Source organism: Sceloporus occidentalis, unplaced genomic scaffold, assembly GCF_023333645.1.
Source record: "Sceloporus occidentalis isolate IW3139 unplaced genomic scaffold, rSceOcc1.0.p SCAF_5, whole genome shotgun sequence".
Classification (NCBI taxonomy): domain Eukaryota; kingdom Metazoa; phylum Chordata; class Lepidosauria; order Squamata; family Phrynosomatidae; genus Sceloporus; species Sceloporus occidentalis.
This window is the reverse complement of record NW_028316985.1, coordinates 175,832,336-175,852,719: the sequence shown is the minus strand read 5'-3', so window position 1 is coordinate 175,852,719 and position 20,384 is coordinate 175,832,336. Positions and strand designations below refer to the sequence as shown.

At 40.4% G+C, this 20,384-nt stretch overlaps 1 protein-coding gene across 10 annotated transcripts in view; it reads right to left on the bottom strand.

The window, feature by feature from the left end:
- Window positions 1–5,000: 5,000 nt before the first annotated feature.
- Window positions 5,001–20,384, bottom strand: part of SEC31A (SEC31 homolog A, COPII component) — a 70,958-nt gene continuing 55,574 nt past the window's right edge. For 6 of the 10 annotated variants that reach the window (XM_089526214.1, XM_089526216.1, XM_089526222.1 and 3 more), the window contains 5 exons: window positions 11,285–11,343; window positions 10,499–10,783; window positions 8,429–8,548; window positions 6,360–6,431; window positions 5,001–5,508 (listed from right to left, as the gene is read on the bottom strand). In XM_089526214.1, coding sequence (XP_089382340.1) covers window positions 5,329–5,508; window positions 6,360–6,431; window positions 8,429–8,548; window positions 10,499–10,783; window positions 11,285–11,343 — 716 coding nt within the window. In that variant the 3' untranslated portion in view covers window positions 5,001–5,328. Of the gene's footprint in view, window positions 5,509–6,359; window positions 6,432–8,428; window positions 8,549–10,498; window positions 10,784–11,284; window positions 11,344–16,533; window positions 16,573–20,384 lie in introns of all 10 variants that reach the window. The other 4 variants (XM_089526213.1, XM_089526215.1, XM_089526218.1 and 1 more) reach the window with 1 other exon arrangement.

Genomic DNA, 20,384 nt, shown 5'->3' with positions numbered 1-20,384 from the left:
AAATCAGCATCTTCCAAAAAAAAAAAAAAAACAGTTGGCAATCTTCAAGAGAAATCAGCTGCTGGGGTGCTATTCATCTATTAAAATCTGAACCTTGATAGTATTTGCTATCATTATAACTGAAGTAGGAAGGAGAAAGGAGTTGGTCTATCAAAGACAGGGTTAGAGCATGGGAGTGTCTATCCAATCTGTATCTAAAACAAACCCTACTGACATGGATTTCCAATTGCAATCTTGCTCTTAAAAAAGAAAACTCTTGGATCTAGAAGGGAGAATGTATGGGTGTTTGTGTGTATGGAATTACAATTCCACTTCTTTAGAAGGCTGTATGGAGTGGGCAATTTATTATTAAAGATGGCAAACCAGGAAACAACAATTTTATGTAGTGTACAAAAAGAAACCACATAATATGAACTAGCTAATTATGAGGAAAGTCTTAACAGGCAACCGCATGGGCGAAGCAAACTCATAATTAAAACTAATACAGTCAAAATTTGTCAAAGGCCCTTGCATTAAATTCTTGGAGAGAAAAGCAAGAGAAGTGCCAGACTTGAAAGCATGCAGAAGTAATAAGAACAAGAACTCTGCAAGTGGTACAGAATCTACTGGAAGTACAGAATATTATTAGGTGTGATAATATCTAATACGTGAGGTCAGGTGAGAAGTTAAACGAAACCTTTTGTGGACACATGTGAAGTTGGACTTTAAGGATCTAGGCATACAGTAGACTGGGATCTAGAAGGAGAGTGCCTTCTCCATGGCTATTCCTAGGCTGTGGAATTCCTTTCCTTCGGTTGGTTTCTTTCCTCCTATTTTTCTGCTTGCAGGTGAAGATGTTTTCATTATGCAGTCTTTTGAATTTTAACTATGGAGTTGCAGTGTGCGAAGTGGTGTGTGCTGTCTATAGATAGATATATGTGTGTGTGTGTCGTGTGCCTTCATTTCCAACTTATGGCAACCCTAAAGTGACCCTATCATGGGGTTTTCTTAGCAAGATTTGTTCACAGGAAATTTGCCACTGCCTTCCCCTGAGGCTGAGAGAGTGTGACTTGTTTAAGGTCACCCCATGGGTTTCCATGGCCGAGCTGGAAATCGAACTATGGTCTCCAGAGTCCAATGCTCAAACCACTACACCATGCTAGCTCTCATTAGATAGATATACACCATTTTAAATATGTTTTAAATGTTTTTTATTCGTGTTTTTAATAATGTTGACATTTCATTCCCTTTTAACCTTTGCAAATTAATGTTTACTTAAAACTTTTTAAAATTATTGTAAGCTGCCTTGGATCCCATTTTGGGAGAAAGATGGGATATAAGTGTGTTAAATAATAAATCAAATAAATGCTATTAGGATACACCAGCCATTACACTACAATACTGGCCATGTGGGCTAAAGCTGACGGGTGCAACAATGCAACAACATCTGCAGTGTTATATATTCCCCACCCCTGGTGTAGCGAAATAACAGTTACTGGCCAGAATCTTTGGACTAGAATTGTAAGGCGCTACAGCCACCACACGACCTCCAAAATCCAATTTCCTGATAAGACCAGAGGAAGAATCTGGCAATCAAGGTAGATGTGGACTATACATAATACTGCATGCATCACAGATAGTAAGCCAAAAGTTTTTACCAAGAATGCATTTTGCGTAACTTATAATTTTGCCTTCAGTCAGTAGCTTTTTCCAGGATTATCTTCTTAGCTTTTGATATAACTGTGTACTCATTAAAAGGGGGGGGGGGGAGAGATGACATTGCAGCAACCTAAATACACCTGATGAAGCTTATGTATAAACATCCAGATATATTTAAATACTTGAGCAGTGGCAGCTTGAGAGTGACAGCTTGAAACTTGCCAGTAATCAAAGAATATGACAGATTTCAATTTGTCTAAAACTTTATTCTTCACTTATAACTATGCATTTTGACTTCAGTGGACAACTCTAAAGCCCCAGCCTTCCCTTTACCATGTAGTTGACTTCAACCCATGGCAACCCTATAAAGGAAAGATGTCCATATCAACCTATATCCTATATTGCCCTGCTCAGTTCTTGCAGTCATGAGTGTGGCTTCTCTGAAGGAATCTATCCATCTGGAATGTAGTCTTTTCCCTACTGCTTCGCACTTTATTTTTCTATTGAGTCCTTTCTTCTCACAATACGGCCAAATTATGACAGCGTCAGTTTAGTCATCTTCAGCCTGAGACTGATGGGCTGAAAGCGCCGTCCTCGGGCTAATTTTAACGTTCTGGAGCACACAGCATCTGCACACTCCAGAACTCTTAACACGTATGGACGGCACCATCTTTACGTGGCACCGTCCATACGTGCCATGCACGCATGGCACCGCATCCACATCTCCAGGTGCTGCACTTGAGTAGTGGATGCGTCACAGTGCGCCAATGCCACACTGATGACGTCATCCCCCCGCACCAAAAAGAACCTGGTCCAGATTCTTTTTGGTCCGGAGGGACGCCGCGCAGTATGGCTGCTGCGGCGTCCCTCTGGAGGGAAACTGGGCACCTCCAACCTGTTCCTTTGGGCGATCTGGAGAGCCCTTTTGTTTCTAGGGAGAGTTTGCGCCCGATTTGCTCTAGGACCCATTTATTTGTCTTTTTGGCAGTCCACTGTATTCTCAGAACTCTACACCAGTACATCTCAAATGAGTTGATTTTTTTCCTATCAGCTTTCTTCACTGTCCAGCTTTCACAATCATACAGAGAAATGGGAAATATTGTGGCATGGCAATCCTAACTTTAGTATTTAATGATAAATACACTTCAGGATCATGTCTAGTTCCTTCATAGCATCCCTTCTAAGACCCAGTCTTTTGATTTCTTGACTGTAGTGTCCACTCTGATTGATGCCTGAACTCAGGTGTAGAGACAACAGGTAGAACAGAACATTGTTAACAGCCAATGGGAACTAAGCCAGGAGAAGGTGGAGGCTGCTCCCAGGAGTGAGCATATAAGTGGGATGAGCAGGTTTGAAAGGGGTTGATGTTTATTCTGCCCTTAAGGATGAAAAACCATTGAGGCCAGGTTAGGCTGCTCTGAGGGCAGTTGGAAAGGGTTTTGGGTACCCAAGAGAGAGATGAGGAGTGCTCTTAATTAAATTCTTGTAGTGTCTCGTGGGAGACATAGTGTTCGATGACTAGTGGAGTCACAGGTAACCAGAAGGGTTATAAGATACAAAGATTGTTATAGGTTCTGTGAGAACTTAAGTCTGTAAGGGAACATATTTAAATAAAAGCTATAAAGAAACAAAGAGAAGCTAGAGAAACTGTTAACTGTGTAACTAATACAGTATTTATACACCATATCCATTGTAAACACCATCTACTAAGAGAGATACTGTATTCAGCCTGACTTGCAAATAAATTTCTTACCTTGTTTCAACAAGCAGCTGTCTGAAGTGATTTCAGAAACATATTAAAACACTACCAACATGGAGAAAAGTCTTTTAGGTTTGGGACACATTAGGTTTGAGATAGTGGGTGTGTGGATATCAATGAATAATTGGTGCCAGACTTGGGGGGGGGGGGGAGATCTGTAACCAGAGGGCTGGCATCTAAAGAGATTTATAGTGCAGGAGACACTTGGAGAGTCCCATGTTCAAGTCTCACCGTCACAATTAGGTGGTAGCTGAGGGAATAGTTGCCACCTTTACGTAACTGGTTGCAGTGGTGGGATAAGAAAAGGACATTGTGCTGCCAAAAGGGAAAAGTATTTGGGTGGGTGAGGGGTGAAACAGACCGGCTCTAAACACCAGTTTCCCAGCGGCTTGGGGACATGGTGTTTAGATGCCACATGCGCCCAAGACACTTGAAAGCTGCCCGACTGTCCAGACGTGGCTTGGCTTCCAGGCACTCCAGCAGTGCAGCGTTTACACACCACAGGAGTGCTGTAAAGCGAGGGTGGGACGGGAAAAAACAGCTTTTTGCCCGCACAACAAGGAGTGGCAATTTGCCTCTTCTCTTTGGGCCAAAAGGGTGGATTGGAGCTGCGATGTGCGGTTTCCACAGCCCCAACCTGGCTTTCTCAGGGATAGCTTCAAGCCGCCCCATTGGGGTGGTCTGTTTCGCCCGAGTCTCACCTTCACTGGGTATGGAAAATCTTGAACTATTTCGATCTCTTCGTCATCTGTAGTTATAATTTTTGTTTTATTGGTGTTCAGCTGTAAAGCTGCCTTTGCGCTTTCTGCCTTGACTTTCTTCAATGTTTCCATATCTTTGATATTTTCTGCTAGTATTATGGTGTTACCTACATATTGCACCTCCCTCCTCTGAGTCCAACCCTACATTTTCTACGTGCTCAGCATACAAATTATATAGGTAAGATGATAAAATACAGACTTGCCCAACCCCCTTGCCAAGTGGAAACCATTCTGTTTCTCTGTATTCTGTCCTAACATTAGCCTCTTGGCCTGAGTACAGATTATGCATCAGGACTATCAAATATTATGGCACACCCATTTCATTAAGAGTGATGCATAGTTTCTCATGAACAATTCAAATGCTTTATTATAATCTAGAAAGCACAGGCTAATCTTCTTTTGAAATTGTTTAGTACATTCCATTACCCAGAGTATGTTTGCTGTATGATCCCTAGTGCCTCTTCCTTTCCTGATCCTTGCTTGGACATCTGGCAGTTCTCGCTCCATATAAAGCAAGAGTCTTTGTTGCAAAATTTTAAGCACCTCCTTGCTTGCATGAGAAATTACTGCAACAGTTCTGTGATTACTGTAGTTCCTGGTGTCTCTATTTGATCTAACCTTAATATAATTTTGATGAGTTGTTAATACAAGACATAAAAGAAACCAGATCAAATTCTGAAGCTTAATTTCGTGGAAACACATTTAACTAAATACGCATGCATGTGGGCCAACACAAAAGTGAAGCTAATGAACTACTGTATTTAAATCGACTGACAAATAAGCTAATTATGAACAACATTGCTGAAGGACACACTTAAAAAAAGAATGACTCAGCACCCATATAAAATAGAATCTTGAACTTTTAATTGGTTGATGCTGAGGAATGTGGAAGGAATCTCTTTCAAGGTCAGCCTTAACACACAAACTCCTCTCCTCTTTTCTGTATTTAAAAGCCACTTTCAAAGCAGCAGTTAACATGCATTTAAAATGGACAATATAGGATGGCATAATTAAATACACTATCTGTAGGTAAGAATAATAAATGATGGAGAGAGAAAGAAGAAAGCCACAGGGCTCACAGGCCCTTCCAAAATTAGGCTCTGCAAGAGGGACTGTAGTGACCAGCTTTCTATCACTTCATGCAACGTTGCTTCTCTGTAGAAACCCATTTCACACGCCTAGTTTATTGGCTTGGGTGAGGACTACTTTCAGCACTGGCATGAAGGCTGATGTCTCACTGAAGTTGCTAGTGCTGACAATGTGAGTGTGGATGTTCAGCCCTTCCGCATAATTCCGTGTTTCGATGCTCCTGGCAATGTTGTGCAAACCATTGATTATCGTTGGGGAAAGCTGGAAGAAAGATGGAAAAGAAAAATTGTATGGAAAAGACGTCCTCTGTTCTTTCATGGGTTTCTTTCCCAACCTAGCCCCCCTTAGCACTTTCAGTGCTGAACACTGTACACAGCCACTCCAGAAACCTGGCTTTCAAAACAGTTACAGATGTTTATGATTCATTTCATGTTGCTCCTTGTTTGTGCCAACAGCAGCTGATCTTGCCTGATCAGGCAAAGGTAGTAGCTGCTGGAGTGAGTAAATGACTTCACACAGACTCTCCAAAACTGTCCACTCTTGGCCACGACATATATGTACAACCTATCTATTTAGAAGCAGTACAGCTGTAAATGCCAGATGATGTGACCAAGCTATCCTCTGTTGTTCCATTTTATTCTGCATGGCCACTGTGGAGACAGAGTGCTGGAGCAGGCAGACCTCTGCTTAGTCTGATCTAGCCCAGAAAGCTTTCATGCAATTAAAAGAGATCTTACAATTTAAGTACTGATCTCAGACTCCTTAGAGTTGATGGCAAAATGAGTCTTGAATTTACCACACATCCAATCAGTTAAGATTATTTAAATATTCAGCTATCAAATTTGTCTTATGGTGATATCACCTCAGAATCCACCCTAGCTATCTATGTAACTAATTTAGTGATTATGTCTAACAAACAACTCTTTTCAAAAGAGAGGAACTGAGCTAAAAAAAAAAGTGCCCAGAGAATAATTTGAAGACAAAAAGAAACAATTCTGTTAAAATATAGCCTGCCTGATTCAGCAGTCTCCTGGAAACTGTTAAGGAAGCTGTTCTTAGCTCGTCAGAACTTCAGGATACAAGTGCAACCTGCAACAACAAATATAACTTACTGTCTGATCTCTAAGTTTATCATATAGGAACTCCAGACGTTTGTTGGCATCATCTAATTTCCGCTTCGTTTGCTGCAGGAGAGAACAGACCATAGAAAGTTACTGGAAAACTGTCTTGTTTTAGAGGTTAAGACCAGAGCCACATTTATTTGTGCCTTATAGTGAAAAAATAGATTCAAACATAAAAGCTTTGCTCTGCATGTGACTTTCAGTCACACATTCTATACAATGTTCAATGGGCTTTGCACATAAGGTTATTGGCCTATATGTGTGTATATCTCTTTTAGGACAAGCCACATGAAGCTATTCTCCAGCTTTTTCTGCTCTGTTCAAAACTTTCTTCTGCCAGTGCTCAAGACCCAGTAGAGGATGATGCTACAGCAGCTTATGGGGGGAGTAGGGGAATAATTCACACAATTAAAATATGGCTGCTCCAGGCTCCCAAAAGGAAAAGGGACACATCCTTGTTTCTTCCTTTTTCCAAGCTGAGATCACCTGCTGCTTCATCAACTGAATTGTTCTCCCTTCCTCACTAGAAAGCAGCAGGACCAGTGCTCCTGATAGGATTTGACAACAGATCAAGCCTGAACTCTTCTGGAAGCCAAGATGATTACACTGAGGCTGTCATACTTCAGCCACATTATGAGAAGGCAGGAATAATTAGAAGACAATGATGCTAGGAAAGGTAGAAGGCAGTAGAAAGAGAGGAAGACCTCATGTGAGATGGCTGGACTCAGTCAGGGAGGTCATGGGCCTGGACCTGAGCAGAGAGGCTGAGAATAGGGAGACATGGAGAAGTCTCATTCATAGGGTCACCATGAGTCACAGTTGTTGTTGTTGTTGTTATTAAACTTTATTTCCAGTTGACTCAAAAGCAGTTAACAACTGGGGAACTGTAATTCTCTCAAAGTTACTGGTGCCCAGTTTTCATCAGCTCTAGCCAGACTGGCAAATGGTGAAGCATGATGGGAGTTGTCTTTAAATAATATCTGGTAGTCCATAGATTCTACTACCTTTGGTTGAAACACTTCTTCAAACAGGATCTGCCTGCCTGGCCAGTGGTTGGTGATGATGGGAATTAGAGTTCAACATAATCTGGACAGCCACAATTTCCCCTATCCCTGCTCTAGGAGCTTTTCAATGGCACAAGTGCAGGTGCATGGCCCAGATGCAGTCATATGTATGAGACAGCACAAAATTCCCCAAAACAAAAATATGGATTTGGGGAAGGACAAGTCCTTCACAGTTCATTTGAATTACATTTCTTCCAGAATAGTTAGCATCCTAACAGAAAGATTGGGAAGGATGTCCAAATCTGAATCATGGCTCAGCAATGAACACCTTCCCATGACAAAAATTTATTGGCCTTATACTGATGCAGGCCACTAATCTGTAGGTAACTGATTGGCAACAGTTCTCCAAGGTTTCAAGCATAAGCCTCTCACCTAAGTGTGATTTGAAGTCCTTTTTAGTTCTTATTTTCCCAAGTTCTTCCTCCAGCATGATGTTGTGTTCTAATGCCTTCAATTCTCTAGCATAAGCCACACTGCTGGGGATGATGGGAGTTGTAGCCTGGGGACCCAATACTGTGGGAAGCTGGAATGGAGACTAGGGACTGAAATGGCAGCTTCCCTGTGCAAAGCATGTGCTTTGATGGAATCACAACTTCTCTGCAATGAAATGGACTATAGGATTTCATGCATTCCCATTTTATCTGGGTGAGTGTGAACAATATGTTCTATACATCCTGTTTGCAAGGTCCTATCTAACCATTCTGACTGGGAAGCAATTTTCTCAATGGGCTGCCTGCCAGAAGGAGCTTTCTTAAGATTATGTTCTCCTTTTGTTTAAATCACACAGCAACAACAATGGGGGAGGGGAGGATAATCTGACTATATGAAGCCCTTGGTAAGCACCTAGCTGGTGCTTATAAATCATAACTGGCAATTTGCCACACAGAGCTGGATGCCAACAACTTCAAATGTGTGATTCCGCTACATCTACTGTATTAGAATCAAAACAAAACAAAACCCTAAACATTGAGATAACATGCTGCATGAAGGACATACCGGATCTGTAGCTGAAGAGAGGCATCTCTGGATCAAAGCTTCAAATGTGGTCTTTAGAATAAGGTGCTCCTCAGGGATGGGCTTTTTTGTTATCTTCTCAGTTGGCAGGGATTGCACATGCTAGGGGAAAGGAAAAGTCACTTAGAAGATTTTGCTGGGTCCAAAAGGGAACTACACATGCTATCTAAAAGCCTACTTCCTGAAGTGCAGGTCTGTTCCTCATACTCTACTATTCTCTTAAATTATGTGTGCAAAGACAGGAATAGTCTGAATTTAATTTAGGCAATTTGTCTAACCAACAGGAGAAAGTCAAGACATTTTGGTGCCTAGGTTAAAAAAGTACCCTGGTTCCCACTCACTCCCCCTCATTGGCACAAATTCACCCTATAAAAATGCACTGCCCTTTAACAGAAGCTCCCAATTGCAAATCTCTACCAGATGATAGGACTGGCCCTGTCAGCACTGGATAAATATAAAATCACAACAACAACAAGTTTATTGATTAGTCAGCTGACCGTATCAAGAAATCAACAAATGCTGTTCCCTTCTTATCATGGGAGAAATGAGTGCTACAGCAGAGTCTATGTTGCCACATTTAGATATGTTTGGGACAACATTAATTACCTTCCATGGAGAAAACAAATCCTGACATCTGCCTCAGCACCAATAAATCCTAATTAAATCAACTTTAGTTGACAAATTCTACTTGCTTTAGTCTCATTGCAAGAAGCCAACAGCTCCCAGAGCATAGCAACCCACCCACAAAGTTCTCACAAACCACCATATATGAATCATTTGCTTCCATTGCCACCCTACTGAGTCAAAGGATTGTTTCTTCATGTTGTACCCAGCAGATCTCTCACTGAATAAGTGGGAGAAAGAAGAAACCATTACTCTCGACTATGATTATTGGCTACTGATGAACTGTTTTTAGAGAACTAATAGGAATGTGGTAAATTCAGTATTAGTGTTTTATCAATAGTATCTGTATTATTGTATTATTTTATTGATGTAATCCCTCCTTGATCCTTGGGAGAGGCGGAAAATATAAACAAACTTATTATTATTATTATTATTATTATTATTATTATTTCTGAAATTCAACAGCTGCCTATCTAGGAATACTCTTCAGTTAAGCACTCAGACACCACAGTTTCTGACTAGCTATAGTAATAACAGCTTCATTTATACACCGCTTCATACCACCTAAGCAGTCTCTAAGTGGTTTATAACTGTAAGCTAATTGCTTCCAGCAACCTGCATACTCATTTTAGTGACCTGAGAAGGATGCAGGGCTGAGTCAACCCTGAGCCCTTGGCTGGTATTGAACTTGTAACCTTGTGGTTTGTGAGTGAGTGGCTGCAGTAAAGGCATTTAACCACTGCGCCACCAGGGCTCCTCTAGCTAACCTTCTGATGGTCTCGTCACCTGTAAGGAAAGAGTAAGGAATTTGGTGTGTGTGTGTGAGAGAGAGAGAGAGAGAGAGAGAAAGAGAGAGAGAGCTTTGAGGTGAACACAATTCCACGCTCCTGTTCAGCTTCAGATTTGTGAGACAATATAGAGATATTTTGGGGGGCAGGGCAGAGCTATCCCTATATCCTCACCAATTTCCTGGTCACAATTTTGCTCCAGTCCACTATCAACCTAAATGATGGCATTCCCCACCCCCTACAATCTGTCATACAAAACAGAAAAAGGGCAGCAAACCCTATTCCACTTCCCCAGAAACTAGGGTTTTCCTTCCAACAGCTGCCCTTTACCTTTGTTCATTTATGCAGGTCCCTAAACTTTTCTGGTATTGACAGAAGGAGGGAAGGTCAACACCATCTCTTTCTTGCTACCCTAACTGGCAGAGTTTAGTCTGAGGTTTCCTGTAGAAAGTGTACTTGCATATATCCTTCAAACCATGATGGTAATTTATTAGTAATTCAAAAATATTCTAGGGAAGCTCTTAGAAACTTTATTGCAGTTCTTGCAATAAAACTTTGCAAGCAAGACCCACTCATTAACCCAGGATGAAACCCTAGAAAACAGATGGCTGTTTGGGGAGCTGCTTATACCACTTATTACCTGCATGGTATTGCCAATAGGGGCTCCTGGTGCTCCTTCCATGCTAGATGCTGACACAGCAGGAGTCATGATAGTCTGACCCCCAGGCTGTGGAATATTCTGGAAAGGATTCTGTAACATTGGCTGTCCAGGAGGAAGATGTGAGGGCTGAAACGGAACCTGGGCTGAAGGTGGTGCAGATGTTGGAGGCAGCTGTTGTGGCTGCTGCATTTGAGCTTGTGGATCAGACAGGGGGCTCATTATTGGCGCTGTGATGGGAACTGGAGGCATGAAGGTGTCAGGCATCTAAGGAAGAGAAAGAAAAAATGAAGACCAGCTGTGTTTAAAATTTGATCTAAGAAGTGTGGGTTTCACAAGCAACAATTTCCTCTCCTTGGCTGCCACTTTTTCTAACCTCTGAAGAACATGGAGGAGGATTGAACATGGATAGCTATCATTTAGAGTGGTGCTTTCTCAGCTGTCTAATGTGGGGGACTGCCAATTCCCCCTACCCCATGTGCCAGGGACCAGTACCATATTTGTGCCCACTGGCTTCAATATTCAATTTGAATAGATGGAGTATAGCACGGCTGCGTTATACGTGGGCATACGCTGAAAGCTGCGCCGGAAGAAGCCTCCTCTCATCCTAGAAGGGATAATGGTGCGTGTACCTCTGGCATGCACACTCCACAGTGCCACGCACCACCACATGCATTCTAATGGGGCTCGAGCATACACAGAATTCCTTTTACACGAGGGGTGAGGGGTCCAGAACAGATCCCTGCATAAGGGAAGGGACCACTGTACCTTCTTTTTCTTTGCAACTCTGCTCAAAGCAGGAGGATCATTCCAGCCATTCTGAGGTCCTGAAACAAAAGGACAAATAAAATCAGCAACACATAAGTATGCTTCCTTCTTAGGAAGAAGACAAAAAAATGCCACATTTTGCTGGTTACCACTGAATCTAAATGCAGAAGCCTGACAGACAAACCACTGTGGTCTGCATTTGCAATATGAATTTGAATAGTGCAAAACTACCTCTCTCATCAGAAGTGGAAGTCTTTAGCCTAACTCTCTTCGCTCTCGGTCTCTAATTAAAACAATGCACAGCTATGTTCCTTCCCTTGTCAAAATGTAGATAACAAGCCCCTTTCATTCAAGTACCTGGAGCGTTACACATATTTTTGTTGATTATTGTTGACTTATTGATTAAAATTGGTATTTTTAAAAGTTAGATGTTCTTGCATGTGTAGCAATTAACTTTAAATAAAGTGCTAAAAACTTTCCATTGTGGTCATATTTAAAAACACAGCTGTGATAGTCTGAGACTAAGTGAGAGAAAAGTTTGTAGCATAAGCTTTTGTAGACTGAGTCTGGTGCAGCAGACTGAATCTACAAAAGCTTATGCCAAAAACCTCTGTCAGTCTCAAAGATGCTACGAGATCCCTTTGTGTAATAAAATCTGCTCATCATGTGGATATCCCTCACAGCTATGTTCTTGGTATCTCATATACTAAAATATGAATGCAAAACTGATGGCAATATCCCATGAATTCTCTATGGGTCAGATGAAAAGGAACTGAGATAAACTTGAGGGAACAGCAGGGGAGGAAGCTCAACTCTAGAATTATCTGAATGTTCTGCATAGACATAGGATGAGCCATTTGTGTGAGTCACAGAATGCACAGAAAATATTTTTTACAACTAAGTCTAGAATGCACTAGATGCACCTGAGCCTCTGCTTAATCTAGAAGATCTAACTGGCACAATTTTTCAATAATGAAATGGATAGACTAGGAATGGAGCAGACTGCCTTAGGAACCTTTCACACTACACAATTATAGCACTATGATTCTACTTTAATTGTCATGGCTGCATCCTATGAAATTCTAGGATTTGCAGTTTGTGAGGCAGTAGAGTCCTCTGGCTGAGAATTCTAAATACTCATTTTCTAAATTCCAAATCTCATTATTTTATAAGGTGGAACCACACTAGTTAACATGAAATCAAAGTACTTTGTGTACAGCGAAAAAGTCCTTATTCAAAGCCAGACTACTGATTCATCCAGCTGGGTATGGTCTACTCTGCAACTGACTCACAGTAGCTCTCCATCAATTCAGACAGAGCTTTCCCAGTCCTATTTGAAGACACAAGCAACTGGACTGTGGACAAAAACTATGCTTTGTCACTGAGCTACAGCATTTCCTGAAGGACACTGGACATCTTGATCGGTGACATAAAGTAACAGGCTAAATCTGGGAACATATCTATGCTACCTGCATTAAAAAAAAATCAAGGATATCCATTCAGCTATTCAAGGTAAGTTAACTAATACAGTGTGCATTCATGCTGTTTCCAACTTATGGTGACCTGATCAGAGTTTTCTTAGCAAGATTTGGTTGGAATGCGTGGGGTGCCAATGCGTCCCTCTAAGGCTGAGATAATGTGACTTGCCTAAGGTCACCTAGTGGGTTCCATGGCCAAGCAGGGATTGGAACCCTGGCCTCCAAAGTCATAGTCCAATGCTCAAACAACTACACTATGCTGACTCTCAAATTAACTAATAGGTAAAACCATTTGTTTCGTTTTTAAAAAATAAATTAAATTCTAATGCAAAAATTAAAAAAAGACTTTTTTTAAATATAAAAAATAAAATAAAAGATACAGACTACTTGTTAATTGCAATGGAGCTGGCTATTCCATGGATATCAATGGATTCTTTATAGGAGCAGATTTCAGTACAACTGAAGAGCTACATTTGGAATATTTTTGATAATTTAGGGATTAAAAGAGAAACCAGTACAGCATGCTGAGAGAAACTACCTATTTTACAGTGAGTTCTGCTCAGAACACTCTGGATTTCTTTGCCCACCCTTCTGGGTGCAGATGGTTTTTAAAACAGCTAGATTTTGCTGCATTAATACCAGAAGGCTCTTGAAAACCATAAATCCACAGCAGCAGCAGCTACTTTAAAAACCAAAAACAAAAAAAGAGTTCAGATTAAACCAGGAAGATCAGAAAAATGAAGCAGCTGTAAAAGATGCTTATTTTAGCAACCTGGCTAAGATTTACATTTGTTTTGTGCTCAGAATATTTAATAGCAAGAGAGAGTTTGGGCAAATCTTGCCACCTGAATTCATAATAAACCTAACTGGGAAACAAAGTAAAAAGGTTGCACCTTAACGGCTCCTTTGGGGGCTCTGTAGCAATGTTGCTTGACATAAGGAATTTTAATAGCTTTGGCAAGAGGTCCTAAGGGGCACTGTCACACATTCTGCACATGCTTCCCATTGTTCTTGTGAGCTACCTTTAGAGGAAATAAATACCTAGTCCTGCTTCCAGAACTCTTACATTCTGCCTCTTCCAGTCTGAGGTCTAAAGGGACCTTCTGTCTAAATCCTAAAACTGGTGTATGAACCTGCAAGTTCAAAAGCATTTCTGGGGGTGTGAGGCATTTAATAATAGTGGGGTAGTGGTTCGCTCTATAAGCTCCAGCTTATATGAAGACTGGGAACATGTGTTTTAATGGAAGCTGAAAAACAAACATTCTTCTCATTTGATGTCATTATGAACATAAAAAGGAAAAGAGTTCACTATTTTTAAATGAAAAGGGTTTTTTATATTGTACTGCTTTCCAGGGTTAACAAAGGCTCACAAAACTTTACCGGGGTGTAGGAACCACTGTAATAGTGGTAGGAATGTGGGCACTGCTTGTCCAAATAAGAATTCTTTCCCCTTCCATGAAAGAAATTTTCCTTCAGTCCCCAAATTTCTAGCATTGTAGAGGGTGAGACACTATAAGTATTCATGTGATTCTTGCTGAGTTTCCATTCCCTCTGTCTGCCCCACCCTATCCCCACCACCATGCTATAATAGTTTGAGTTGTCTGACAACTTTGGAGACCAGGGTTTGATTCACAGTCATGAAATCTACTGGGTGAACTTGAGCAAGCCACATGTTCTCAGCCTCAGGGGAAGGCAAGGGCAAGTCTCCTCTGAACAAATCTTGCTGAGAAAACCCCACAATAGATTCACCTTAGGGTTGTCATGGTCAAGGCAGACAACACACACACACAAACTCTATTTGTTAATTGTAAATTGAAATTTTAAATCACTGCAATGCTAGAAATTTGTGGACTGAACAACTATTTCATTTGGGAGGCTAGAATACTTATTGGGGACAATACTCTCATCCCTCCCCCCATAGCTACATCTGAGCTTACTCGCAAAAAACTAGTATGGAGACTCAGAAGATCCATAAAGAATATTTTTAAAGAAACGGGACAAACAATTTACCAGGTATCTTTTTAAAAAACACACAAAAAGCAAGATTATTTAACTCATGCAGGTGACTTCTGATAATTCAGTCTCTAGAAGGCACAGCAGTCACTAACATCACAATGGAAGCAATTTTCACAGGAGAGCAGAGACCTACAGCAAATGTGCAATGCAAAATGTATGTACCCACTGAACAAAACCCCAGTTTAGCCTTGTCTAATGCACATTTGGACACTGAGCACATTCATGTGACGATCAACTAGGAATAGTTCTTGGAAAATCCCTGCTGAAAATGAATGGAAGTTTCACAATTAATTTCAAAATGGTAAATGCAGATATTTCTGAAGGAATTTGCTCTTGCCAAAGAGAATGCAGGATTTTCTTACAGGTATGCTTAGGATGACACTCTGATTGAGACCTGTATTGAAGTGAATTAAAAGACCACTGAAGTCAAAAAGAAATGCAAAATTGTTATTGCTAATGGATTAAAATAATCACAGCTGGAATTTTTAACCACAGAATCGTAAATCTAGCATACTACAACATCTTCTTAGTTAAAACCTAGAATTTACAACTTTTTTCCCAAGCAATTTAGGAAGTAAACTCTGAAAAATATATTGAAAATATGCAGGTAATGCTTGCTCAAATTACAGAAGCCAACTGGATTGACAATTTAAGTCTTGCTTAGCTCTGGGACTCCCCCAGGACTAGAGAAATCTGACTTAGCCAGACCAGTAAAAATGTGGAATAAATTAGGCTAAATATGAGAAACAAGAACATGCAGCAGACATGAGAGCAGCGTGATTTCGTTACAGTTCCCAAAAAGGCCATTCTCACAGAGAAAATGATGGGGACTCAAGTAGACCTAACACTATGCCCTAAAGCTTCTGGAATGTGGTCCCAAGCCACCTCAAGAGTATGTCATTTTGAGGGCTGAGTTAGCACCCTTTCTTCTGATCACAAGCTCATCCTGGGATCTGCATTTGCAGCTGCATAAAAGGAAAACCATTGCAGCTTGGCCCTTTCTGCTTTTCAGCTCTTGAATTTTTAAGTCTGCCTTAAAGGACTGTGCCCTCAATTTCACCCCCAGATACCAAAGCTTTTCCCAGGTACCATATGACACATGCAACTTCAATCTGTGGCAGTTTTGGGGTTCTTGTGGGACAGTTTTGGGGGGAGTTTAAATCCCATTATTTGTCAAGGAACTAGTGCAAATAGGTATCTTCATCACCCTTGTATACTTTCCCTCCACCATTTCCCAACTGTTACCGGTATGTTTTCATGGGCTGAAGGAAGTCCATTCATATTTTACACAAATTTGTTCAATTGTATAGAAATGATTTGGGCTTCAGAATTTCTAGACTGCTCGGGTGAATATTTTTAAGTGCAGAATACACACAACCTTGACTGAAAGACAGTTGGAGCTATTTTGAAAACCATGACTTGTCTTCTCAGTTATTTTTATCACTGTCTTGCTTGCACAAAAGAATGTTTCAGTAACTGTGGTGCAGATCATGGATCAATATTTTAACTACACCGAGAAACAATCAACATGTTTTAAAAGTTGTTCACATCTGTGGTTATAAATCCCAGCTCCACTATTTCACTTGAACCATTTATTTTCATTAAGCTTTTACCAAATGTTACAATTTATTGAATTTAACAAGTATTATTAGTTCAGGGTATTGAATTTGAGGTCACATGCACTGCTAGAGTCAGATTTGTTAAATTTTCGTGCTGGGCCTTAATGATTTCCTGTTTATAAGATAGCTAATTCACCTTGCAGGATACTGGCTGGATCTTGTATGGATTGATATTCTGCAGACAAAAATGCAAAAACAACTCAGAAGCTGCGTCAGGACTGACTGCTTTTTATCACTAGCTTTTCAAATTTCATATACATATGCCGGAAAATATTTTCTGACACAGGCTGGAAATGTCACTTCTTACCGTGTTCATCATCCAATTAGCCATATAAACCTAACATGTTCATAAAGATAACATTTGATCTGTTTGTTTTAAAAATTCCACTGACACTGTCTGTAATTGGTGAGCATTGGCACTGATCTCTGAAACTGGAATTCAAAACTAATGCAAAACTTCCCTTGGGATCAGGAGCATATAGCAAAGTAAAGATTACTGGCTAGGATGAGCCATGAAAGGGAGATTCACCTTGCACATTGGCTTCTCTGATTGGAGCCATCTGGCCCAAAAGCACATGGAGTTCTTCTATTTTCCACTTGGGACACACTACTAATTACAGAGTCAATCATGTGGTAGAGTAGGAAGACAACATGGGATGACCAGATGCAGAGTGACCAGATGTCATAACCTCAAAGGAGGACAAGTCACCTCAAAACAGTTCAGAGGTAGTGTGCTTGTTTTGTTTGCAAGGTTCTAGGTTCAATACCTGACATCGCCAGATAAGGCTAAGAAAGAATTCTGCCTGAAAATCTAAAGAACCACTATCAGAGTCATTGTTACAGGATGGTAATGACATTAAATGGGTCCAATGGCAGGATGACCAGATGTATAACTGCAAAGGAAGATAAGGCACTGTGAAATGTAGGACATTGCAAAATAAAGCTGCGAACATTAATATAAATGAAATTCATGCTTCTTAGTCATGCTCAAAATGGAAACATTTTGGAATTCCTCCTGGACTGAAGGCTGAAATGTAGGACATGCCCTACAAAAGAGGACATCTAATCACCCTGGTCAGATGTTACTAATTATCTTTTGGTGGTGGTTACAGAACAGAGCCGCTGTGGTACCAGGCAGTTTTTTCCCCGCCTCATAACCTCTCTGTCCTCAAGAAGTCCTTTCCACATCTGCAGCATGCTGGAAAATATTATGGAGATATACTCTGGAGGTACACGTCCAGTTTATGTGGGGATAGAGTCCCAGACTGTTCATCCTTCAGCCCTGAAAGTATTCAACCTGAACGTCAAACTTTCAATTGAAGTGAAAACTGGTAATGGGAAACATGTAACTGCTCCAAATTCCACATATATCACTGAGGTCCTGCTCACTGAGAAGATGCTTAAGAATCTGAAGGTTCTTAAGGGATTCTGTTTAAGAACCACTGCTGTAATGGACTGTGCACTGGACTCCAAACACTAAGACTCTGAAACTGTCTGAAATTTCTGACCATCAATGAAGGTCAGTAGGAGGCCTCTTTCAGCATTACTTAACTTCATGAAGGATGCTACAATGATAAAATGGGATAATCCCATGAATGCAGCCTTGAGAGGACAAAGGTGGCAGGAATGTAAAACTAAATAAAATAGCAACAACTCCTCAAATGCAACAGGCTGGAGCCCACCTGGCTTCCACTCTTCCTGGATTCAACTGGAGAAAGCAATGCCCTGTTACAAATTCTGAGTTTTTGCCCTCTCTTCCAAGTAGTGAATTTAGAAATTCTGTTGTCTTTAAATGCCGAGTTAATGGGCTCTGAAGTGACAGTGCTGGGTTTAGAAGCATTTCTAATAAGAGAGGAGGAAAGTGAGGAAGAGGTAGGACAGTGTTTTCACTCAAAGCCAATACTATCTCAAGTTTTGATCACCATGGGGCACTTGGCTAATGGGCAGTTTTGTTAAGGGCCTGGCTGCCATGGTGATTAAAACATCACATCACTGACAGGAAAGGTAATCATGCTATTTGATGAGGGCCATAAGTGATAGGCCTTGCAAGTGTCAGATATACAGATCCACAAGAAAACAGAACACAAAGAAATCAGGTAACTGAACCTTAGGTATCTAAGGGCTAATCTGCACTGCAGAAATAATGCAGTTTGACACCGCTTTAACTACAATGGCTCAGTGCTATGGAATTCTGGGATTTGTAGTTTTGTGAGAGATTTAGCTTTCTCTATCAGAGAGCTCTGGTGCCACAACAAACTATAAATCCCAGGATTTCGTAGAATGGAGCATGGCAGTTAAAGCCGTATTAAAGTGCATTATTTTTGCAGCGCAGATGCAGCCTAAGGCACATGCTGTACACAAACGGGTGTCCAAGGCCTTACTGGAGATGCAGGTTTTCTTTAGACTGCATTTCCCAGATCCAGGCAGCATGGCCAATCAATGGCCATATTGGCTAGGAAAGTCCAGGAGTTACAATACAAAATACTAACTCTTTCAAGCTCAGTGAACTAGGGGTGGTGGTAACAGTGTTGATAACAGGGCTGTAGATTCTCTAGACTCTGTTGGGAATATGGTTGGTCCTAGAAGCCATGCTGATCTGTTTATGGAACAACTGATTGTGTCCACTTGGTGGATGCTCTTATAATACAATCCTATAATACTGAAATAAGTTTTAGTTGTCTTCAATTGCACCAAATCCCATGCCAGGGAGCATGCACAGAATTGTGGTTTTGCTCACTCAGCTTTTAACAGACCAGTTACAAACTGGAAGGACCTCACCGTCAAGACTAGAAACCTTTTGTTACTAGCTTGCATTTTAAGACACATTGAAATTCTCTACATTTTCAAAGTTATTTCTCCAAGCAATTAAATCTTGTTTTCTATATTAAAAAAGACAACTATCTTAAAAGTATGAAAAGACAGCTACTGTTTAAGTAATGTCATTTCAGTTGAAATATCAATCTGCAGTCCTCTTGCTCCCTTCATTTCCTGGCAAAATAAATGTACAAAACTCATTATCCCTGATAAAATAAATCTGTATGTCTTACTATTATATGTTCATTTAAGATCTTTAAAAAGAAAAGGAAAAAAGGAAGATATAAACAGCATTGATAAAGAAACAGGTCTGTTACCATGCATTAAAAGCTAGGGAAGACAAAAAATTTAACACAAAGCAAGATTACAGTAGATATTTGGTTCTAGGACACTCAGTCTTCATGCCATGCTCACAAAAATGTATGAGCAAATGTTCTAGTCATGCACACATGCTTCTGTTTAGTTTGTGGAAATTTGAAAAGGTACAATGCAAAGTCATTTCTAAACTGTTTCCTCAATATTCCATACTGCAAATTAAAGTGGGGAGGGGATACAGCTTGCAATAAATAGAGAGCGACTAAATAAAGATTGGGTCATATAATTCTGTTTAAAATTATGGTAGTTTTTTTTAAAGTAAAGAGTTAAATCCAATATTAGTCCAACCAAAACCAATTAACTGAGATGCACAGAGCTTAAGCTAGCTGTAGGTAAAAAGTTCAATTCATTCCCATGGGTCTAGTCTAGTCTATGTAGAATTGGAATTGGATTTATTCCTAAATAATACCTGACTTTCAAAGTTAATTTTTAAATATAATCAAAATGCACTCAACTTTTATGTTAAATAAGAATCTTCTAAAACCATCCCAAATCTTACTAACAAAGCAACTTTTGTTTTTGGAGTAGTGCAAAGTCAAGGTTAATTAAGGGTGTTTTATACCATATTGAAAGATGTATGGTCACTGCTGCAGGTTTTTTTTCCTATGTTGCTCCCTGTACTTTCATGTCTCCAGGTATACAAAGGTACAGCTGCAGTGCATGGCAAAAAGCTTTATAGCTCTACAGCATGGAGAGAACTACAGAGACAAGCGACAACAATGTACGTTAAGTAACTAGTAGAGATCCTATTCTGGAACAGCCACCATGGCATAGCGATGAGAATCCAATCAAAACTGG